The 25025-nt window shown below is 47.9% G+C and overlaps 1 protein-coding gene across 2 annotated transcripts in view; it reads left to right on the top strand.

The window, feature by feature from the left end:
• Positions 1 to 25025, top strand: part of LOC144493398 (uncharacterized) — a 122831-nt gene that overhangs the window by 20758 nt on the left and 77048 nt on the right. For both annotated transcript variants that reach the window (XM_078212261.1, XM_078212262.1), the window contains exons 2-3: positions 3638 to 3716; positions 8659 to 9122. In XM_078212261.1, the coding sequence (XP_078068387.1) occupies positions 3638 to 3716; positions 8659 to 9122 (543 nt within the window). The remainder of the gene's footprint in view (positions 1 to 3637; positions 3717 to 8658; positions 9123 to 25025) is intronic.

Here is a 25025-nt window from a genome sequence, read left to right as displayed (position 1 = left end):
TCTTGCATCACTGCAGTCTCCATGATGTAGGTGCACCCAGAGTGCTGTTAGGGAGGGAGTCCACAATTTTGACCCAGTGATAGTGAAGGAACGGCGATGTATTTCCAAGTTAGGATGGTGAGTGATTTGAAGGGGAACTTGCAGATGGTGCTGTTCCCATGTACCTGCTTGTCCTTCTAAATGGCAGTGGTTGTGGGGTTGGAAGGTGCTGTCTAAGGAACCTGGGTGAGATGCTGAAGTGCATCTTGTAGATGGTACACACTGCTGCTACTGAGTGCCGGTGGTGGAGGCAGTGTTTTTTTTTGTGGAGATAAGTCAGTCAAGTGTACTGCTTTGTCCTGGATGGTGTTGAGTTTCTTGAGTGTTGTTGGAACTGCACTCATCCAGGCAAATGGAGAGCATCCCATTACACTCCTGAGTTGTGCCTTGTAGCTGGTGGACAGGTCAGGAGATTTACCAGGATGCTGCCTGGGATGAAACACTTAAGAGGAAACCCACGCAGACACGGGGAGAACGTGCAGACTCCACACAGACAGTCACCCAAGGCCAGAATTGAACCCAGGTACCTGGCACTGTGAGGCAGCAGTGCTAACCACTGAGTCGCCCCACATCACAGTTCCTTCGCAGTGGCTGGGTAAGAATCCTCCCCAGTGGCATTGTGAGTCAACCCACAGCACGTGGGCTGCAGCGATTCAAGAAGGCAGCTCACCACCACCTTCTCAAGAGCAACTAGGGATGGGCAATAAACGCTGGCCAACCAGCGACACCCACATCCCACAAATAAATAAAAAAACTCACTTCCTGAAAAGGCAGTGGAAGCAGAGTCTTTGAATATTTTTAAGGCAGAGCTAGATAGATTCTTGATTAACAAGGGAGTGAAAAGTTATTGGAGTAGGAGGGAATGTGGGGTTGAGGTTACAATCAGAGCAGCCATGATCTTATTGAATGGAGGAGCAGGCTCGAGTGACCTACTCCAGCTCCTAATTCGTATGTTCATTATGTAGTTGCTGTAAGAAAAATAGCTGCTGCATTTGCCTACACAACAATGGGTCGGTGTATTCGAAGGAGCTGCTTGTGTGTTCGGTGCTTTGAGATTTTTGAGAGGTACAACGTTTCGAAGCGGATGTAATAAACATGTTTGGTTATAACCTTTTGTCTTGCGTTGATACAACATACAGCTTGAAGTCGAGGAATTATGTGTTTAAAATAGAAGCTCATTAAAGTATAATATGCTGAATGGTATTTATATATAGATAAAGTATATCCAGGTTAATGCTTATAAGCTGCAATACAAGCAGCGGAAGGGAAATTTTAAACTGGGCATGAGGACGACCTTCTTTACTCGAAGCAATTTTTAAGTGTTTGAAATAAGCTGTTGGCTGAACTCGTTCAATAAAAGTGCATTAATGTTGTTGAAATGTTTCAAGCTGTTTCACACAGTGGACGGTTGAAAGGTAGAGATTGCTAAATGGGCAGATTCTGCGTCATGCTTTCCGGCACTTCCCAACACGGGAAGGCGTGAGGGCGGCATGGTGGCACAGTGGTTAGCACTGCTGCCTCACAGTGCCAGGGAACCTGGGTTCGATTCTGGCCTCGGGTCACTGTCTCTGCAGAGTCTGCACATTCTCCCCGTGTCTGCGTGGGTTTCCTCCGGGTGCTTCGGTTTCTTCCCAGATGTGCAGGTTAGGTTGATTGGCCATGCTAAATTGACCCTTAGTGTCAAGGGGACTAGGAGGGTGGATATGTGGGGTTGCTGGATAGGGTCTGGGACGGATTGTTGTCAGTGCAGGCTCGATGGGCCAAATGGCCTCTTTCTGCACTGTAGGATTCTATGATTCTGCGAACACTGTGACTTCCCAAAAGGATAAAGGCAGCAGATAGAAGGAAAGACAGCCATCTCTAGGTTCTCCTCCAAGTCAGTTACCATCCTGACTTGGACAAATATCATTGCTCTTGGGTCAAAGTTTGGAAAGACCCAGGCCAATGGCACTTGAGGGTGTTTCTTCAACATGTGGCCTGCAGCAATTGATGAACGCAACTGACCACCACCTTCTCAATGGCAACTGAGCATGGGCAACAAGTGCTGCCCTTGCCCCGAGAATTAATTAGGGGAACTTAAATAATTGCAAAGAGTTAAGTGACCAAGCAGAAATATTTTAGTTCAGGACAACCAGGGACATCTATGAGGCAGGGTGGCACACTGTTGCCTCACAGTGCCAGGAACCTGGGTTCGATTCCTGGATTGGGTCACTGTCTGTGCGGAGTCTGTACATTCTCCTCGTGTCTGCGTGGGTTTCTTCCGGATGCTCCGGTTTCCTCCCACAGTCCAAAAGACATGCTGGTTAGGTGCATTGGCCATGCTAAATTCTCCCTCAGTGTATCCGAACAGGCACTGGAGTGTGGTGACTAAGGGATTTTCACAATAACTTCATTGCAGTGTTAATGTAAGCCTACTTGTGACACTAATTTAAAAAAATGTGTATGATAACGAGCATCATGGTGTCAGCTTATGATGATGAATCATGCCTATTATGATGCACCTTTTTTAGAAGGTTGGACTTGGCCCATGGTTTGAGCCAGGCTGGTTCAGGGTGCAAACATGAGTGAGCAGCAGGTGGGTCATTCTCTCAGTTTAAGGAAAAGCCAAAGTATATTTGGCCAAATCACTAATGAGGAGCAGACCCATTGAGATGGCTTTGCTAAACTGGAGTAGGTTCTTCAGTAAGTTAATTTGTGTGTGGGTGCTTGGAATTCTCTGGAGAGAATGAAGCATTGGAAAAGATGCACTCTTCATCTTGGACCTGCATCACTCACTCAATAAGGCCAAGAAAATACTTTTTGAATTGGTGGGGAAACTGGTAAACTGGGAATGAACATCTCGAGTAGTTGATGGTGGAGGCATTTGATGGTAGGTGGAAGGTTGCACAATGTAACCTCCAGATATAAGTCTAAACCAGAATTGGCAAACCTGCACGCTCCCTCCTTCTTCCCTGGATGGTGCCATCCCTGTCACTCCACACTGCGGTGCAGCCCACTGATCAGGTCACCTGTACAATTCTGGTCGCCACACTACCAGAAGGATGTGGATGCTTTGGAGAGGGTACAGGAGAGGTTTACCAGGATGGTGCCTTATCTGGAGGGTATTGGTTACGAGGAGAGGTTGGAGAAACTGGGTTTGTTCTCACTGGAATGACGGAGGTTGAGGGGTGACCTGATAAAGGTTTACAAGATTGAGTGGCATGGACAGAGTGGATAGTCAGATGCTCTTTCCTAGGGTAGAAAAGTCCAGTACTAGGGGACATAGATTTAAGGTGTGTGGGGAAAAGTTTAGAGGGGATGTGCGAGGCAAGTTTTTTACACTGAGGGTGGTGAATGTCTGGAACGCGCTGCCCGGGGAGGTGGTGGGAGCAGGTACGATAGCGGCATTTAAGGGCAACTAGACGAATACATGAATAGGATGGGAACGGAAGGATAGGGACTCTGTAAGTGCATACGGTTTTAGTTTAGGCAGGCATCATGATCGGCACAGGCTTGGAGGGCCGAAGGGCCTGTTCCTGTGCTGTACTGTTCTTTGTTCCTTGTTTCTTTTTTATCCCTTTTCAGTAACATGCCTCATCTTCCTGACTTCTCTCCGTAGATATCGTATGCGCCGAGAGATGCGGATGACAGCGACAACTCGGAAGGAGAGAATCAGGAACTGGCGCTGATCGACCAAGGTAGGGAATGGAGGCCTACTCAGTCCTGCATTATTAACCACGCTCAGTAAAATTGAACCCGGCTTGTGAGCAGGGACATCTAAAACTGTGGGGGAGATGACTTAAAACCTTCACTTAAAAGTGAACGTGGTGGGCAGTTTGTTTTCCCTTTTTAATGACCGCTTAACCTCAGCTGCCCTTTGACCCCTGACCCACTCTCCCTAATTGGGGCCAAGTGCTGTTTTCAGGAGTTTTTCACTTGCAGCTGATCCTAGTTCCACCTTTCCACGCTTCCTCTATGGACAAGGGTACGCCATCTTGTCGCTGGTTTGAGCGGCAATTACTAATGTATGAGGGAAGGCGATCAGTGTCGCGCTAGTTGACCTTAAAATGCGTCAGTGTGTTCCCCGTCCCCCCAACCACTTCACCACTTTCCATTTCGATTCAGTGGTCATTGAATGCAAATGTTGGCTCATAAATTCATCAGATATAGGAGCAGAATTAGGCCATTTGGCCCATCGAGTCCGCTCTGCCATTCGATCATGGCTAATATGCTCCTCATGCCTTCTCCCCATAACCCTTCAACCCATTACCAGTTAAAAATCTGTCTAACTCCTGCTTAAATTTACTCACTGTCCCAGCATCCTCTGCACTTTGGGGCAGTGAATTCCGCAGATTCACAACCTTTTGGGAGAAGTAGTTTCTCCTCAACTCTGTTTTAAATTTGCTCCCCCTTATCCTAAAACTATGACGTCTTGTCTTAGAATGCCCCACGGATATATACAAACCACAAGAGAATTACGTCTTGCCTGGCATTTAGACTGCAGTCGGTTACTGTAACCAGTTAACTGTTTGGTGAACTTTAGTAACCAGGGGAATATTGAGATCCTATTCACAGTATCGCAGACTAGGTAACAATGCAGTTGAATAGGAGAACTCAGTGTACAGGAGAACTTTTTAAATCAATATGTGGAGGGTCGAACAAGAGAGGGAGCTGTGCAGGACCTGATTTTGGAGAATGAAGCCAGACAGGTGGTTGAGGTGATGGTGGGGGAGCATTTGAGTGATAGCGATCACAACATGATACAATTTAAGCTTGTTATGGACAAGGAAATAGACAAGTTGCAAAGGATAGTTTTGGATTGGGGGAGAGAGGAGAGAGGATTTCTGTAAAATCAGACAGGCTCTGGCCAAGGTAGACTGGGAACAGCTACTAATGGGAAAATCTACATAAGAGCAGTGTGGGCCATTCAAAAAGGAAATGGGGAGGGTGCAAGCCCAGCACGTTCCCTGTAGGGTGATAGGTAGGAATAACAAGCCCAGAGCACCATGGATGACCAGAGACACTCAGGATACGATGAGAAGGAAAAGAAAGGCTTTAAAAAAATACAAGGGGAGCAAATCAGTGGAAGCATTAGTGAGGCATAGAAAGTGTAGAATGGAGCTTAAGAAAGCAATTAGGAATTCAAAGAGGGGATATGAGAACGTTCTGGCTGGTAAAAGTAGGGAAAGTCCCAATATATTCTGTAAGTATATAAATGGGAAGACGATAACCTGGGAAAGAGTAGGGCCCATTAGAGACCAAGGGGGAAATCTGTGATTTGATTTATTATTGTCATGTGTATTAGTATACAGTGAAATGTATTGTTTCTTGCGCGCTATACAGACAAGGCATAGCCTTCATAGAGAAGGAAAGGAGAGAGTGCAGAATGTAGTGTTGCAGTCATAGCTAGGGTGTGGAGAAAGACCAACTTAGTGCGAGAGAGGTCCATTCAAAAGTCTGATGGCAGCAGGGAAGAAGCTGTTCTTGAGTCAGTTGGTACGTGACCTCAGACTTTTGCATCTTTTTCCCGATGGATGAAGGTGGAAGACAGTGTGTCCGGGGTGCGTGGGGTTCTGAATTATACTGGCTGCTTTGCCGAGGCAGCGGGAAGTGCAGACAGAGTCAATGGATGGGAGGCTGGTTTGCGTGATGGATTGGGCTTCATTCACGACCCTTTGTAGTTTCTTACGGTCTTGGGCAGTGCAGGAGTCATACCAAGCTGTGGTACAATCAGAAGGAATGCTTTCTATGGTGCATCTGTAAAGGTTGGTGAGAGTCGTAGCTGACATGCCAAATTTCCTTAGTCTTCTGAGAAAATAGAGGTGTTGATGAGTTTTCTTAACTATAGTGTTGGCATGAGGGGATCACCAATTGTTGGTGATCTGTACACCTGAAGCTCTTGACCATTTCTACTTTGTCCCCATTGATGTAGACAGGGGTATGTCCTCCACTACACTTCCTGAAGTCGATGACTATCTCCTTGATTTTGTTGACATTGAGGGAGAGATTATTGTTGCCGCACCAGATTCTCTATCACATTCCTGTACTCTGTCTCATCATTGTTTGAGATCCGACCCACTACGGTGGTCATCAGCAAACTTGAAAATCGAATTGGAGGGGAATTTGGCTGCACAGTCATAGGTGTATAAGGAGTATAGTAGGGGGCTGAGAACACAGCCCTGTGGGGTACCGGTGTTGAGGATGATCATGGAGGAGGTGTTGTTGCCTATCCTTACTGATTATGGTCTGTGAGTTAGGAAGTTCAGGATCCAGTCGCAGAGGGAAGTGCCGAGGCCCAGGCCACGGAGTTTGGAGATGAGTTTCATAGGAATGATGGTTGTTGGTCTTGTGATGAACAGAAGCACCTTATCGCCCTCAATATGAGTAACCTGTGACCTTTCCATGTGTTGTACTGCTAATACTGTGACATGTTGGAGCTAGGGAGTACTGAATATTTTTTTTGTTAAGAGAGCATCTTGCTCATCGTGTGAAATCTGTTATGCTAGTGGTTGCCAATATTGGAAAAATTCGGAGTGATCTCATTAAATCCGTAGAACCCCTACAGTGCAAAAGGAGGCCATTCAGCCCATTGTGTCTGCACCGACCACAATTCCACCCAGGCCCTATCCCCGTAACCCCATGCATTTGCCCCACTAATCTGAAGGCACACATCTTTGGACATCTAAGTGGCAGTTTAAACATGGCCAATCTACATCTTTGGACTGTGGGAGGAAACCTGGAGGAAACCCCCGCAGACACGGGGAGAATGTGCAAACTCCACACAGACAGTGACCCGAGGCCGGAATCGAACTGGGGTCCCTTGCGCTGTGAGGCAGCAGTGCTAACCACTGTGCCACCGTGATGAGGAAAATCGAGGAGTAGTGTGCAGGTTATGTCAAATTCGGCTTTTTAACCATGTAGGAATGTTGAATGAAAAGAGATGGAGGTTTAGTTTTTCAATTCATTCTTGGGATGTGGGTGTTACTGCCAAGTCCAGCATTTATTGCCCATCCCTAATTGCCCCTGAGACGGTGGGTAGTGAGCCGCACCTCCTCACAACTTGAGCGAGACCATTTCAGAGGGCAGTTAAGATTCAACCAGAATGTTCTAAGACATAGGAAAAGTAGGCCATTCAGCCCATCGAGTCTGCTCCAGCATACAGTGGTGCAGTGGTCAGCACGGTTGCCTCACAGTGCCAGGGACCCGGGTTTGATTCTGGCCTCAGGTCACTGTCGGTGTGGAGTTTGCACATTCTCCCCGTGTCTGCACGGGTTTCCTCTGGGTGCCCTGGTTTCCTCCCACAGTCCAAAGGTGTGTGGGTCAGGTTGATTGGCCATGCTAAATTGACCCGAATTTCAGGGGGATTATCATAGAATCATAGAATAGAATCATAGAATCCCTACAGTGCAGAAGGAGGCCATTCGGCCCATCAAGTCTGCACCGACCACAATCCCACCCAGGCCCTACCCCCACATGTTTACCCGCTAAGCCCTCTAACCTATGCATCTCAGGATTCTAAGGGGCAATTTTTAACCTGGCCAATCAACCTAACCCGCACATCTTTGGACTGTGGGAGGAAACCGGAGCACCCGGAGGAAACCCACGCAGACACGAGGAGAATGTGCAAACTCCACACAGACAGTGACCCGAGCCGGGAATCGAACCCGGGACCCTGGAGCTGTGAAGCAGCAGGGCTAACCACTGCGCTACCGTGCCGCCTTAGCAGGGTAAAAACATGTGAATAGGATAGGATTGTTGTCAGTGCAGACCCGATGGGCCGAATGGCCTCCTTCTGCACTGTAGGGATTCTATGATTGGGTGAGATCATGAAGATTTGCATACAAGATCAGTCAACTCCACTTTTCATTATCCCCGTAACCCTTGATTCCCTTACTGATTTAAAATCTATCTATCTCAGCCTTGAACATAATGTCCCAGCCTCTACAGCCCTCTGTGATAAAGAGTTCCACAGATACACTACTCACTGAGAGAAGAAATTCCTCCTCGTCTCTGTCTTAGGGCGACCAATTGCTGAGAGTCTAAGTTCCATGCAGGCCAGACCGGGTAACGATGGCAGATTTCCTTTGCTAAAGTGAATAAGATGCATTTTTACCACAGTGTTGTGATCACTGTTACTGACACTAGCTTTGTATTCCAGGGTTATTTAACTTCCAGCTGCCACTGTGGGATCTGAACTCCTGTCCCTGGATCATTAATTTAGATTGCTAGTGCAGTAACATGAGCACAAACAGTAACAGCGGTCCGGGACTCTATCCTGTCTGCAATAGAATGAGTTAGTGTTGGAGTCCATGAAATGTGTTTGGATTTTCAATGAATGAATTTTCAGCTTTTATTCAGCAGTGGCTGGAACCATACAACTTGTTAGATACCTGCAGACATTTGGGAAGATTCTTGAGACTTATCTGGCCAAAACATTTTCTCAAGCTGTGATAAATGTGTACTGGGGGATTGGTGACTGTATGCTCTGCTCAGCAACCTCACTCTGAATCCAAATCGTGATGGGAGGTTGGCAGGGGAATGATGGGCAGAATAGCCTCCTTTTGTGTTGTATAATTCGATGGCTTTTTTTCTTGTTAGTGCTTCCTAAAATGGGATCTTGTTTCTCTGAACTCTTCGCAGAAAGTCAAAGGAATTGCTGCTTGTCACCCTTGTCTCCGAGCCATCTACATCATCAGGAGCACCTCTGCAAAGTGCGGACAATATTCGACCCCCTGGACTGCGACAGCTCCGAGGAGGAGCTCGAACGCATCAACACGGAGTTCGGAGGGGAGAAGCGCAAGTGGTCTCAGGTGAACAGACTCAGTTGCTGCAGCGACAGCACGTCCGCTAGCGATGAAGAAGTCAAAGACTTGTGTGGCATGTCCTTCAAGCCTGTGCAACAGGCCGAACAGAAGTGCTGCAGCAGCCCTGTGCCCTTTAGTGCCTCCCCACCCAAGAGACTCCATCCTTTGGTCCGAAGGCCCTCCAGACAGATCATACTGGCCAGTGTCGGCGCCTCGGTTGACCAGGCCACCCCGTGCAAAAGGCACAGGCAGGGCCAAGACTTCAGCAGGCCAAGCCTGGACTTGGAGAAGATGCAACAGGTTGGTACAAAGTTGGCTGTGAATCTAACTTCAATGGCCCTGCTTCCATGGTTTAGTGAATAATCGTGCAGTCCCTGAGGTTAGCAGTGGTTAGCACTGCTGCCTCACAGCGCCAGGGACACTGTCTGTGTGGAGTTTGCACGTTCTCCCCATGTCTGCGTGGATTTCCTCCGGATGATCCAATTTCCTCCCACACTCCAAAGATGTGCGGGTAAGGTGGAGTGGCCATGCTAAATTGCTCCTTAGTGTCAGGGGGACTGGCTAGGGTAAATGGAGATAGGGCTTGGGTGGGATTGTGGTTGGAGACTTGCTGGGCCGAATGGCTTCCTTCTGCTCTGTAGGATTCTATGACTGGTGGGCCTGATGTACATGTTACACTTGGCGCGTTGCTCTGAGGATCTGTATTACAAATAGACCCCCACATGAAACACTCTTCAGGAGGTGCTGGATCTTATCGACTCATAAGAGTTCTACATGGAAAAAGCTATTGGAGTGAGTAAGATTCAGTTTAGTCCGGTTCCTCAGAACAGGATTGCCCAACAGCCCAGTGGATGGGTGGACAAAATTTACTGCAAACTCGACAGGCAGGTAAAAGACATTGCAGACAAGACTAGCATTTATTGCCCATCCCATAGGTAGCACAGTGGTTAGCACTGCTGCCTCACAGCGCCAGGGACCTGGGTTCGATTCCCGGCTTGGGTCACTGTCTGGGTGGAGTTTGCATGTTCTCCACCTCAAAGATGGCAGTGAGCCGCCATGTGCAGTCCATCCAGTGTAGGTACACTCAGGTCGCCGTTTTCTGCAGCAGTTCGAAAGAACTGAGATATCATTTTAGAGAGCAGTGAAGTTTGATGATGCAGGGCTCTGTACTGGGACCTCTGCTATTTGTGATATATGTAAATGATTTGGAAGAAGGTGTAACTGGTGTAATCAGCAAGTTTGCGGATGACACGAAGATGGCTGGAATTGCGGATAGCGAAGAGCATTGTCGGGCAATACAGCAGGATATAGATAGGCTGGAAAATTGGGCGGAGAGGTGGCAGATGGAGTTTAATCCGGATAAATGCGAAGTGATGCATTTTGGAAGAAATAATGTAGGGAGGAGTTATACAATAAATGGCAGAGTCATCAGGAGTATAGAAACGCAGAGGGACCTAAGTGTGCAAGTCCACAAATCCTTGAAGGTGGCAACACAGGTGGAGAAGGTGGTGAAGAAGGCATATGGTATGCTTGCCTTTATAGGATGGGGAATAGAGTATAAAAGCTGGAGTCTGATGATGCAGCTGTATAGAACGCTGGTTAGGCCACATTTGGAGTACTGCGTCCAGTACTGGTCGCCGCACTACCAGAAGGACGTGGAGGCGTTAGAGAGAGTGCAGAGAAGGTTTACCAGGATGTTGCCTGGTATGGAGGGTCTTAGCTATGAGGAGAGATTGGGTAAACTGGGGTTGTTCTCCCTGGAAAGACGGAGAATGAGGGGAGATCTAATAGAGGTGTACAAGATTATGAAGGGGATAGATAGGGTGAACGGTGGGAAGCTTTTTCCCAGATCAGAAGTGACGTTCACGAGGGGTCACGGGCTCAAGGTGAGAGGAGCGAAGTATAACTCAGATATTAGAGGGATGTTTTTTACACAGAGGGTGGTGGGGGCCTGGAATGCGCTGCCAAGTAGGGTGGTGGAGGCAGGCACGCTGACATCGTTTAAGACTTACCTGGATCGTCACATGAGCAGCCTGGGAATGGAGGGATACAAACGATTGGTCTAGTTGGACCAAGGAGCGGCACAGGCTTGGAGGGCCGAAGGGCCTGTTTCCTGTGCTGTACTGTTCTTTGTTTGTTTGTTGAAGAGTGCCCTCCTGGAATTCACTCCCTAACAGCACTGTGGGTGTACCTACACCTCGGGGACTGCAGCGGTTCAAGAAAGCGGTTCACCACCACCTTCTGAAGGGCAACTAGGGATGGGCAATAAATGCTGGTCTAGCCAGCGAAGCCCACGTCCTGTACAATGAATTAAAACAGTTAACGACATTGCTGTGGTTCTGAAGCAAGGTCGACATGGCAGATATCCAGCTCTTGAAAGCATCATCATAAAGATTTTAATAACAATCCAGTAATTTCGTGACCATTATTAATCAGAGTAGCGTTTTATTTCAGATTTATTATTTAGTAATATTTAAATTCCTATAGCTGCCATGGTGACAGTGGTTAGCACTGCTACCTCACAGCACCAGGGACCCGGGTTCAATTCCCGGCTTGGGTCACTGTCTGTGTGGAGTTTGCACGTTGTCCCAGTGTCTGCGTGGGTTTCCTCCGGGTGCTTCGGTTTCCTCCCACAGTCCGAAAGACATGCTGGTTAGGTACATTGGCCATGCTAAATTCTCCCTCAGTGTACCCGAACAGGCCCCGGAGTGTGGCGACTAGGGGATTTTCACAGTAACTTCATTGCAGTGTTAATGTAAGCCTTACTTGTGACTACTAAATAAACTTTAAGACTTTTAACTTTGGACTCTGAACTCCCAGGCCTCTGAATCACTGGTCCAGTAGCGTTCCCTCCAGGCTACAGTTGCTGAGTTTCTCCAGCATTTTCTGTTTTTCTTTCCGATTCCAGCATCCGCAGTATTTTGTATCATAGAATCATAGAATCCTACAGTGCAGAAGGAGACCATTCGGCCCATCGAGTCTGCACCGATCACAATCCCACCCAGGCCTCATCCCCGTAACACCATACATTTAACCTAGCTAGTCCCCCTGACACTATGGGGCAATTTAGCATGGCCAATCAACCTAGCCCGCATGTCTTTCGGACTGGGAGAAAACCGGAGCACCCGGAGGAAACCCACACTGGCATGGGGAGAATGTGCAAACTCCACACAGACAGTGACCCAAGCTGGGAATCGAACCCGGGTCCCTGGCGCTGTGAGGCGGCAGTGCTAACCACTGTGCCACCGTGCTGCCCATATTTGCTTTTATTCAAGCACTTTTGAAGTTACCCCGGCAGGAAATGTACGGGCTAATTTGTGCATGACAACTCCCACAAACAGCAACGTAATAATGACCAGATCATTTGTTTTAAATTATATTGATTGAGGGATAAATGCTGACCAGGATCCCCAGGAGGACACACAGGATCTCTTAGCTGAGGGTGCAGACAGAGCCACTGAAAGACAGCACTCCCTCAGTACTGCACAGGAGTGTAATGCTTCTTGTCAGGGTAGGTAGATCCGATCGATGTTAGGAGGGTACTGGGTAGACCTGAGGTGATGGTGCAGATGAGATATGGTGCCAATAATGGCAGAGTTGTTTACTCTTCACACCGGGAACCATAGCGATTTATGATGTACGGGTTGATGCTTTGAAATTCGAATCTGGGAAGGGTTGGATTCCTGAGCAGATTGCAGGCCCTTGCTGGATAATGGTGGGAGCAGCAGGTTTGGAGACGCTTTGGTGATAAACTCAGGTTTCCTTGAACAAGACCCAGAGGAGGGACAGAGGGGAGTAAAGTTGTGGAAGAAGCCTTTTAAGGATAGAGTCCCTTGCTGCATATCAACACACATTCACTTCAGAAAAGCCTGTGAATTCTCTGCCAGCAGTTCAGAGATGCCAGAAAGCTGTATTAGACTCCTGAAAATGCTTGGTGGGACGATTGAGAATCATCTGCTCAAATTCTTTCTCAAACTCTCGCAAACATGTGACCGCCGACAGCTTTTCCTAGTGCTGACTGTGAAGGATATGATCTATTCTTGTTTTAACGTGGGCAGGTGTAAGTCAAGATAGACTGTGGCAGAGCAGCAGGGTAACACAGCATCAGGGAGCTGGGTTCGATTCTGGCCTTGGATGACTGTCTGTCATATTATGATCGTTTAACCCCAAGGGGTTTCACACCACTAGATTGCTAATTATTACTTTCTCATTACACAATATCCAGTCCAAGATGGCCTGTTCCCGAGTTGATTCCTCAAGGTATTGTTCCAGAAAACCATCCCGTTTACACTCCAGGAATTCCTATTGTTACTAATTTGATTTGCCCAACCTATAGGGTGGCACAGTGGTTAGCAATGTTGTCTCACAGCACCAGGGACCCGGGTTCGATTCCTGGCTTGGGTCACTGTCTGTACGGAGTTTGCACATTCTCCCTGTGTCTGCGTGGGTTTCCTCCGGGTGCTCTGGTTTCCTCCCATAGTCCAAAAGACATGCTGGTTAGGTGCGTTGACCTGAACAGGCGCCTGAGTGTGGCAACTAGGGGAATTTTACAGTAACTTCATCGCAGTGTTAATGTAAGCCTTACTTGTGACTAATAAGTAAACTTTGAGGTAGTGGAAGCGAATACAGTAGTGGCTTTTAAGGGGCGTCTTGACAAATACATGAATAGGATGAGAATAGAGCGATATGGTCCCCGGAAGGGTAGGGGGTTTTAATTAAGGCGAGCAGCATGGTCGGTGCAGGCTTGGAGGGCCGAAGGGCCTATTCCTGTGCTGTAGTTTTCTTTGTTCTTTGTTCTTTTAACTTTGTCCATGTGGAGTCTGCGCGTTCTCCCCGCGTCTGCGTGGGTTTCCTCCGGGTGCTCCGATTTCCTCCCACAGTCCAAAGATGTGCAGGTTAGGTGGACTGGCCATGCTAAATTGCCCCTTAGTGCCAGGGGGGACTGGCAGGGTAAATTCGTGGGGCCAAGGGGATAGGGCCTGGGAGGGATTGGTGTTGGTGCAGACTTGATGGGCCAAATGGCCTCTCCTGCATTGCAGGGATTCTACGAGAAATGCAGATTAAAGTCACCCATCGTTACAAATGTTCCTTTTATGGTTTGCTGAACTGACGAGTGCAAGCTTAGCTGAGCATTACACAAACTTTAGCATACTGGGTGACTAATCTATCAGTGAACAAAAATGGTCAACAAACAAGCGTTTAATCACCAAAATGTTCCCTTCCTCCTCCTCCGTGGTGCTGTCAAACTCCCTTTTCTATTTACAACAAAGGAAGAGCACTGGGGCCAGAGCTGTGAAACTGAGGGGAAAGTTTAGGAGCGGGTTTTATGATGCAGGAGAGGGAGACTGATGTGAAGCTACATTTAATTTTATGAGCGAGCTGCATTAAAATGGGTGATTTATGTTTCTACAAAGAAATGTGCCTGTTATGGTACCGGTTTAGTGGACCCAGGAGGTCAGGCAGTTGTATCCCACCATGGCAGGCTACGACACTGAATTTGATCAATTTGACAAGCCAGAAGAGAGAGGTTAGATTTGCTGATTTATTGTGGTTTGCTCAAAGTGGAATGGTTGTGGGTGAAATTTGGCCACTCTCCCACTTGCCCGCAGCAAAAAACCCAGAACCTGGGCTTGGTGCTTCTGGATGGATGGGGTGGGGGGGGGGGGGGGGGGGGGGGGGAGGTCAACTGAGGTTTGCTGGGGGGAACAGAAGGGGCAAGTTTTTTATTTCCAATTATTGCACTCTGCGTCTGCTGAGGTGACTGGGGATTCGCACCTGTCAGCTCATTGCTATCATGAAGATAATGGTTAGTGACATCCAGTACAAAGCAGGTAAAGGCCCCGTGTCCTTTGATTTGATTTATTATTGTCCCATGTATTAGCAGACAGTGAAAAGTATTGTTTCTTGCGCGCTATACAGACAAAGCATACCGTTCATAGAGAAGGAAAGGAGAGAGTGCAGAATGGAGTGTTACAGTCATAGCTAGGGTGTAGAGAAAGATCAACTTAATGCAAGGAAGGTCCATTCAAAAGTCTGACAGCAGCAGGGAAGAAGCTGTTTCTTGAGTTGGTTGGTACGCGACCTCAGATTTTTGTATCTTTTTTTTCCGACGGAAGAAGGTGGAAGAGAGAATGTCCAGGATCTGTGGGGTCCTTAATTATGCTGGCTGCTTTGCTGAGGCAGCGGGAAGTGTAGACAATGTCAATGGATGAGAGGCTGGTTTGAGTGATGGACTGGGCTTCGTTCACAACCCTTTGTAATTTCTTGCGATCTTGGGCAGAGCAGGAGCCATACCAAGCTGTGATACAACCAGAAAGAATGCTTTCTATGGTGCATCTGTAAAAGTTGTGAGAGTCGTAGTGGACATACCAAATTTCCTTGGCCTTCTGAGAAAGTAGAGCCATTGGTGGGCTTTATTAGCTATAGTGACCTTACCTCTTGAAGCCTTATTTTATTTTTTCCATCCCATTTGAGGCCCTGGATATCAGAGCACCTGTCCAGTTTTGCCCAGATGCCTTTGTCTTGCTGTTTAGGCTCATGGGAGGAAGGGCATTTAAACCCCCAATTTTAACCTGCCAAATTTAACTCCTGTTTGTAATCAAGTCCACAACCGTGCTAACTGGATAAAGCCAAAATAAGTCTGCAAACATTGCTTTCTGTCCTATCTTGCCAAATTTATCAAATTCCTTTTCATCGGAGATTCACCAGGATGCTGCCTGGGATGGAACATTTAAGTTATAAAGAGAGGTTGGATAGGCTTGGGTTGTTTTCATTGGAGCTGAAAGGACTGAGGGGGTGACCTGATTCAAGATCATGGACAGGGTGGATAGGGAGTAGCTGTTCCCCCTTAGTTACGAGGGGACACAAGTTAAAAGTGAGGGCTGGGAAGTTTAGGGGGGGACTTGAGGAAAAGCCTTTTTACCCAGAGGATGGTGACGGTCTGGAGTGCGCTGCCTGGGAGGGTGGTGGAGGCGGGATGCCTCACATCCTTTAAAAAGTACCTGGATGAGTACTTGGCACGCCATAACATTCAAGGCTATGGGCCAAGTGCTGGCAAGTGGGATTAGGTGGGCAGGTCAGGGCTTTTCATGCGTCGGTGCAGACTCAATGGGCCGAAGGGCCTCTTCTGCTCTGTAGGATTCTGTGGTAGCCTGCCACAGTGGGATTTGATTTCGTGCCACTATCCGAATGTGACCGTATCATCATAACAAAACATACGACCATATGATTAAACTGTTCCAAACGACAGTCAGATTGGACTCAAACTCTGTTTCCCTTTCCACAGATTCTGCCAGATCTGCGGAGTTTTTCCAGCACTTTCTGCTTTTATTTCACAGCCTTTTATAACGTTTAATACCTTATCCAACAACCAGTTCTTCACATGGGAATCTAAATGGTAATTATTGGCACCACGGTTAGTCAAAATCCTTTCTTTGTCCAGCACCTAAATAGTGATAAGAAATGAGTACAAACCTTGGTTAAATGCCCCTCATTTATCCTAGTAATCAACAGCCAATTCTATCACAACCCCTGCCAGATAGTAACTGCTTCTGGAGTGACTGAGATCAAATCCAGGAGTGCGTCCTGGCCAGTATATCCCAGTTAGTCTCTACTGTAACCAGCTGAGTTATTGAGGGATATCGAAGGAGCTTTAATCACCAACATTTTCATGTCCCCAAACTCCCCATGATCAGTTTAAGTTTATTTATTAGTGTGACAAGTAGGCTTGCATCAACATTGCAGTGAGGTTACTGTGAAAATCCTCTCGTCGCCAAACTCCACATTGCTGTTGTAGCTGTACTAAAACAGCTTGGCGAGGGGCACAGCAAATTCTGCAACATACAAATATTGTCGGGGTCGAGAGCCTTTGCAGTTTCCAATGCTTTCAGCCATTCCTTGACATCACGAGAAGTGAATTGAATTGTCTGAAGACTGACTGACATCTGTTGATGCTGGGGACCTCGGGAGGAGGCCGAGATGGATCATCCACTCAGCACCTCTGGCTGAAGATTGTTGCGAATGCTTCAACCTTATCTCTTGCACTGATGTGCTGGGCTCCTCCATCATTGAGGATGGGGATATTTGTGGAGTCTCCTGCTCCAGTGAATTGTCCATCACCATTCACAGCTGGATGTAGCAGGGCTACAGGGCTTAAATCTGATCCGTTGGGGTGTGCAATCACTTAACTCTGTCTATTACTTGCTGCTTCTGCAGTTTGGCACACAGGTAGTCCGGTGTTGTAGCTTCACTAGGTCGACACCTCAGGTCTGTCTGGTGCTGCTCCTGGCATGCCCTCCTAGACCCTTCATTGATCCAGGATTGATCCCCTGGCTTGGTGGGGGATACACAGTAAGAGTTTTAACAACACCAGGTTAAAGTCCAACAGGTTTATTTGGTAGCAAATGCCATTAGCTTTCGGAGCGCTGCTCCTTCGTCAGATGGAGTGGAAATCTGCTCTCAAACAGGGCACAGAGGCACAAAATCAAGTTACAGAATACTGGTTAGAATGCGAATCCCTACAGCCAACCAGGTCTTAAAGATACAGACAATGTGAGTGGAGGGAGCATTAGGCGCAGGTTAAAGAGATGTGTATTGTCTCCAGACAGGACAGCCAGTGAGATTCTGCAAGTCCAGGAGGCAAGCTGTGAGGGTTACTGATAGTGTGACATAAACCCAAGATCCCGGTTTAGGCCGTGCGTGCGGAACTTGGCTATCAGTTTCTGCTCAGCGACTCTGCGCTGTCGTGTGTCGTGAAGGCCGCCTTGGAGAACGCTTACCTGAATATCAGAGGCCGAATGCCCGTGACCGCTGAAGTGCTCCCCCACAGGAAGAGAACAGTCTTGCCTGGTGATTGTCGAGCGGTGTTCATTAATCCATTGTCGTAGCGTCTGCATGGTTTCCCCAACGTACCATGCCTCGGGACATCCTTTCCTGCAGCGTATCAGGTAGACAACGTTGGCCGAGTTGCAAGAGTAGGTATCGTGTACCTGGTAGATGGTGTTCTCACGTGAGATGATGGCATCCGTGTCGATGATCCGGCACGTCTTGCAGAGGTTGCTGTGGCAGGGTTGTGTGGTGTCGTGGTCACTGCTGGTGGGGGATATGGCAGGTCAGGAGGTTACAGATTATGGTCGAGTCCAGTTCTGTTGCTGCTGATGGCCACAGCGTCTCATGGTTGTCATTTCCGTTGCCGAGATTGAAGCTGGGTGGTCTGGCTGGTTTCTTTCTTTTGGGACTTTTAGCAGTTTGATACAACTTGATTGACTTGCTGGACTATTTCAGAGGGCAGTTGAGAGTCAACGCCATTGCTGTGATTTGGAGCCACATGTCGGCCAGACCATGTGAGGATGACAGATTTCCTTCCCTAAAGGACATTAGTGAAGTTGTTAGACTTTTAGTTGCAGATTTAAAAAAAAATCATATCACGTGATCTGCCATGGTGGGATTCGAACCTGGGTCCAATGATCTCTCAATCGGTGCATTGCTCATTCAGTGACACTATCACTTTGCCACCACCTCCTCATTCTGAAAGAAAAGCAGCTATTGCATGCCACATTGGCTTGACAGGTTAAGGAACATAAATGTCAAGGCTGTGCAATGTTTGTTTATGTCAGTGCTGTTCTGTAAAACTGCTGTACGTGGGAGGATCTAAGACATCTTTCTGCATTAAAAAAAGTTGAGTGGGTGGAGTTTACAACTTTACAACAAACTGAGAATGGTGGAGGGGTTTATTCAGAGCTTTAAACATTTGAAGGACTGGTGGCACAGTGGTTAGCACTGCTGACTCACAGCGCCCAGGGACCTGGGTTCGATTCCAGCCTTGGGTCACTGTCTGTGTGGCGTTTGCACGTTCTCCCTGGGGCTGCGTGGGATTCCTCCAGGTGATCCGGTTTCCTCCCACAGTCTGAAGATGTGCGGATTATTTTAATTGGCCATGCTCAGTTGCCCCTTTGCGTCAGGGAGATCAGTCTCACAACACCAGGTTAAAGTCCAACAGGTTTATTTGGTAGCATGAGCTTTTGGAGCGCTGCTTCTTCATCAGGTGAGTGAAGGAGCACCGCTCCTTTATCAGGCACTCACCTGATGAAGGAGCAGCATTCCGAAAGCTCGTGCTACCAGATAAAACTGTTGGACTTTAAGCTGGTGTTGTGAGACTACTTATTGTGCCTACGCCAGTCCAACGCCGGCATCTCCACGTCAGGGAGATCAGCAGGGTAAACACGTGGGTTTACAGGGATAGGGCTTGGGTGGGATTGTTGTTGGTGCAGGCTCGTTGGGCCGAATGGCCTCTTTCTGTAGGGATTCTATGACCGGTGGCCAGTGTGTCTCAGCGTGTGGAAAACAGGAGGAAGTTGCTTGATATGTTTATCGTGTGAACTCACTTAACAGCTGAGGTCTGGGATGGAGCTAGTTTAATGTCATAATGTGTTTGTATTTGGTAAATACGCAGGTCATGTGCTCGCCTTCACTGCATTGGCTGAGAGCTTTGAAGTCATTCTGATAAACTGGCTGATTTGAGTTTAAAACACAATCGAATCCTTTCAGGAGTCAGACTGGCCTTTATCCTGGGTTGCAGTGGGCAGCCTTTACAATCTCGCAGGGGTTGGCCAAACATCTCCACATGAGTCGCGTCCATTTTGCAAATTTCCTTTTAGAAAAATGCTTTAATGTGGCATTCAGCATAGTAGCTGAGGGGGGGCTTGGGTTATCTGGACAGATAACCTTGGGGCGGCACAGTGGTTAGCACTGCTGCCTCACAGCTCATGGACCTGTGTTCGATTCCCGGCTTGCGTCACTGTCTGTGCGGAGTTTGCACGTTCTCCCCGTGTCTGCGTGGGTTTCCTCCGGTTTCCTCCCACAGTCCAAAGATGTGCGGGTTAGGTGGATTGGTCATGCTAAATTGCCCCTTAGGGTCAGGGGGACTAGCAGGGTAAATTCATGGGGTTATGGGGATAGGGCCTGAGTGGGATTGTGGCCGATGCAGATTTTATGGGCCGAATGGCCTCCTTCTGCACTGTAGGGAATCTAGGGTTAGATGCATTGGCCATGCTAAATTGCCCCTTCATGTCCCAGGATGTGTAGGTTAGAGGGATTAGCAGGGTAAATCTGTGGAGTTGTGGAGATAGGGCCTGGGTAGGATTGTTGTTGATGCAGATTCGATGGGCTGAATTGCCTCCTTCTGCACTGTAGGGTTTCTATGACAGGGCCTGTACTCCACTCAGCCAGACTGAGGGCTGGCACCTGAAATTTGAATTAGTCCCCATTTGCTTTGCAGAAGAATAATTGGGTGAAAAACCTGACCTAAATCTTTTCGCAACCTCGCAAGCTGGGCCACCGTCAAACAACAGTGGAAGGGCTATCCTCTCGAGATGTCTGCATGAGGGTGGCTCAGGAGCTACTCTGGGAGATGAGGAGTCTATGGCACCGTGCACATTGTGGCGGCGGGAGGCTTGAACCTGGGGCCAATGACAGGGGCAATTAAGTTAATCTTGCTGCAATTGAGTGCATATTCAGGCATAGATTGCGGGGCTCACTTGGGCGCAACTCATTAAACCTTTTATCACTGAAAATGTTAACGTGCTTGGGTTCAAGACTGAGGTGCGTGATGGTGTCTGTCCTTGACAGTTCAGCCCTGGATAAGCCACAGTTTTGTCCCGTTCCAACGTCAAGTAGGCCGAAGCCACTGATTTCAGCCCCTGCCACACAAATCCGTATCATCGCCGTAAGTTCATTCTGTAATACTCTGCAGGGAAAAATGTACTTGAGTCAATCATCCATTTTGTGCCAACAATTGTCTTTTGGAATATCATAGAATCCTACAGTGCAGAAGGAGGCCATTTGGCCTATCGAGTCTGCACCGACCACAATCCCACTCGGGCCTTATCCCCATAACTCCATGCATTTACCCCAGCTAGTCCCCCTGACACTAAGGGGCAATTTAACACGGCCAATCCACCTAACCCGCCCATCTTTGGACTGAGGGGGGAAACCGGAGGAGACCCACGCAGACACGGGAAGAATGTGCAGACTCCGCACAGATAGTGATCCAAGCTTGGGAATCAAACCCAGGTCCCTGGTGCTGTGAGGCAGCAGTGCTAACCACTGTGCCACTGTGCCGCCCACTCCACACAGACAGTGACCCAAGCTGGGAATCAAACCCGGGGTCCCTAGTGGGAGAACAAGATTTGTTTTCCGTAGATTGAAATTGTAAAGCGGCCTTTCAGAAGTTTATTACATGGAGGAAACATCTCCCTTCAGTGACTCGTGACTTCACCATGTTAAATTGCCCCCACAATCAGTTAGAAACTTGTAACTACTTCACTCTTCATGTTTCACAGCCCATTAATGCTCTCTCCAGATATAACACATGCTGAAAGGCAACTTCTGTAATTGCTGGGTGTTTTCACACTTCAGATGGGCATTGCATTGGCGCAGAACATTTGCACGTTGAGCAGCAGCTGGCATTGGCAAAGTGCCTTTAACGGATGAAATCTCCCAAGGCGCTTTGCAGGTGTCTCGAGTCCAGATAAAAATTTTCACTGAGCCAAGGAAGGAATTATTTGAGGGATGGATGCTAAAGGAGGAGAGGGATAGGGAGCCATTGAGCTTTAGGGATGGAAATCCAGAGCTAAATAGGGATGGAATTCCATGACTTATAAAATTCTAACAGGACTAGACAGGGTAGATAAGGGGGGGATATTCCCGATGGTGGGTGAGTCCAGAACCAGGGGTCACAGTCTGAGGATTCAGGGTAGACCATTTAGGATGGAGATGAGGAGACATTTCTTCACCCAAAGAGTGGTGAGCCTGTGGAATTCATTACCACAAGAAGTAGTTGATGCCAAAACATTGAATGTATTCAAGGGGTCGCTGGATATAGCACTTGGGGCGAATGGGATCAAAGGTTATGGGGAGAAAGCAGGATTGGGCTATTGAGTTGGACGATCAGCCATGATCGTGATGAATGGTGGAGCAGGCTCGAAGGGCCAAATGGCCTCCTCCTGCTCCTATCTTCTATGTTTCTATGTAAACGATTGAAGGCACGGCTGCCAATGTTGGGACAAATGAGTGGGAAATGGGTAAGAGGCTGGAGTTGGAGGCGAAGATGGACAGAATCCCTCTGATTGAAGGATCCGTGTGGGGGAAAAGTTTAACGTTTATTTATTAGTGTCACAAATAGGCTTACATTAACACTGCAATGAAGTTACTGTGAAAATCCCCGAGTTGCCACACTCTGGTGCCTGTTCGGGTACACTGAGGGAGAATTTAGCACGGCCAATGCACCTAACCAGCACGTCTTTCGGCATGTGGGAGGAAACTGGAGGAAACCCATGCATTCACGGGGAGAATGTGCAGACTCTGGGCCGACAGCCGGGAATTGAACCCAGGTCCCTGGCGCTGGTGAGGCAGCAGTGCTAGCTGCTGTGCCACCGTGCCGCCCATAAAATGCGTAATGAAGCTAAGAACGCTGGTGAATCCAGCACGTCAAACTGAATAAGAAGCTGTTTTAATCCCGGGTGCCCTTCTAGTGGCCCAGGGCCTGATTTGAACTCTGTAAGCGTGTGAGTTTAATGTCAGACTGGGCGGGAAGATGTGGACTGGCACACCGGACCTCTGCTGTTTGAAATCCAGAGGGTTTGCAGGCATTAAAATGGGGAGTGAAGCTTGGGACAGAACGATGTGATCCACAGAAGGAGCTTGACCAGCTCGGGAAGACCACAGTGACTAATTCAGTTTAAAAAGAACAAGATAGAAAGTAATGCAGGTGAGGCGAAAGCCAAAAGGAGAGCAATTCAGGAAATGGGATGAGTGTGTGGAAACTCTTGAGAGCATCCTGAGTAACAGTGCACCTGTTATTTTTCAATGTCATGACAATGTGGAGAAATAATGAATGTTTGGTTATGCAAGAGCAGGCTATTGATCTGCCAAGGTTATCTGAGGCTTTATGCTGTACGCACATCTGGCCACCACACTTCACTAAAAGTGTATATGTGTGGAGAGAGAAGCAGCAAGCCTGAACTGAAAAGGAAGATTAATGAAAGCTCAGACAGCAGTTAGGATCGAGGCGAAGGGAGGGCCCTGATCACAATATTAGATGCTGCAAATAAAGTGAATTTACAGATTTGTATCCTCCCCCACTTTCAGGATAAGTCAGTAGGGAAGGAGGAAGCAGGTTAAATTTACTGGAGTAAATGTAAAAATTGCTTGGAAAATATTCATTAGTGAAAGGGTGATGGTATTAGGGCGGCACGGTGGCACAGTGGTTAGCACTGCTGCCTCATAGTGCCAGGGACCCAGGTTCGATTCCGGCCTCGGGTTACTGTGTGTGTTTGCGTGTGTGTGTGTGTGTGTGTGTGTGTGGAGTTTGCACGTTCTCCCCGTGTCTACGTAGCTGTGAGGGACAGCTCGGTGGATAGGATATTAGGATGTGGATAGGCTGGAAAATTGGGCGGGGATCCTGGATTCAGGATTCAATCCTGGACCGGGGAGCGGCGCGGGCTTGGAGGGCCGAACGGCCTGTTCCTGTGCTGTATTGTTCTTTGTTCTTTGTGGGTTTCCTCCGGGTGCTCCGTTTCCTCCCACACTCCAAAGATGTGCAGGTTAAGTGGTTTGGCCATGCTAAATTGTCCCTTAGTGTTGGGGGCAGGTTAGCAAGACAATTACGTGGGGTTGCAGCGATGCCTGGGTGGGGTTGTTGTCGGCGCAAGCTAGATGGGCTGAATGGCCTCCTTCTGCATTGTAAGAATTCTATGATTTCACCTGATGAAGGAGCAGCATTCCGAAAGCTCATGATACCAAATAAACCTGTTGGACTTTAACCTGGTGTTGTGAGACTTCTCACCATGATTTTACTTTGCGGACAGCGATGAGGACCATCAGAGGATATAGCAGGATATAGATCAGTTGGAAACTTGGGCGGAGAGATGGCAAATGGAGTTTAATCTGGAAAATGTGAGGTAATGCATTTTGGAAGGTCTAATACAGATAGGAAATATACAGTAAATGGCAGAACCCTTAAGAGTATTGATAGGCAAAGGGATCTGGGTGTACGGGTCACTGAAAGTGGCAATGCAGCTGGCGAATGTAGTCAAGAAGGCATACGGCATGCTTGCCTTCATCGGCTGGGGCATTGAGTTTAAAAATTGGCAAGTCATGTTGCAGCTTTATAAAACCTTAGTTAGGCCGCACTTGGAAGATAGTGTTCAATTCTGGTTGCCACACTACCAGAAGGATGTGGAAGCTTTGGAGAGGGTACAGAAAAGATTTACCAGGATGTTGCCTGGTATGGAGTGCATTAGCTATGCGGAGAGGTTGGAGAAACTTGGTTTGTTCTCACTGGAACGATGGAAGTTGAGGAGAGACCTGTTAGAAGTCTGGAAGATTATGAGAGGCATGGACAGAGTGGATAGTCAGAAGCTTTTTCCCAGAGTGGAAGTGTCAGTTACTGGGGGGCACAGGTTTAAGGTGCGAGGGGCAAGGTTTAAAGGAGATGTATGAGGCAGATTTTTTACACGGAGAGTAGTGGGTGCCTGGAACTCATTGCCGGGGGAGGTAGTGGAAGCGGAGACGGTAGTGACTTTTAAAGGGCATCTTGACAAATACGTGAATAGGATGGGAATAGAGGGATATGGTCCCCGGAAGGGTAGGGGGTTTTAGTTCAGCCGGGCAGCATGGTCGGTGCAGGCTTGGAGGGCCGAAGGGCCTGTTCCTGTGCTGTAATTTTCTTTGTTCTTTGTTCTTGGAGGAATTGGAGTTAGATGAATAAGAGGTGTTAAAAATGCAGTAGGATGTTAGGCAGGGTGAAGCGGAGTGAGATGGGACTGGACATGTTGGCCTGTCTGGGCTGTTTAATTATATTATGGTTTTTAGGAGAACGATTCAAAAAATTTTCCAAAACTGCTCGCTTTATTTTCTTAAAATTATTTTCATGGGATGTGGGCTTTGCTGGGGCAACATTTACCCACCCCTAATTGCCCTTGAACTGAATGGATTGCGAGGCCATTTTAGAGGGCAGATTTCTGGAGTCGCATGTAGGCCAGACCGGGTAAGGATTCCCTTCCTTTCCTAAAGGGTATTAATAAACTAGAATAGATTCACGGTCACCTTTCAACTTTAAATTCCAGCTTTTAATTGAATTCAAATTTTGCCATGGTGGAATTCGAACCCGGGTCTCCAGAGTCTGATCCTGGGGTTCCTGGATTA

This window comes from Mustelus asterias, chromosome 5 (genome assembly GCF_964213995.1).
Source record: "Mustelus asterias chromosome 5, sMusAst1.hap1.1, whole genome shotgun sequence".
Classification (NCBI taxonomy): domain Eukaryota; kingdom Metazoa; phylum Chordata; class Chondrichthyes; order Carcharhiniformes; family Triakidae; genus Mustelus; species Mustelus asterias.
The sequence above is the reverse complement of the archived record's forward strand: the minus strand, read 5'-3'. Positions and strand labels throughout refer to the sequence as shown.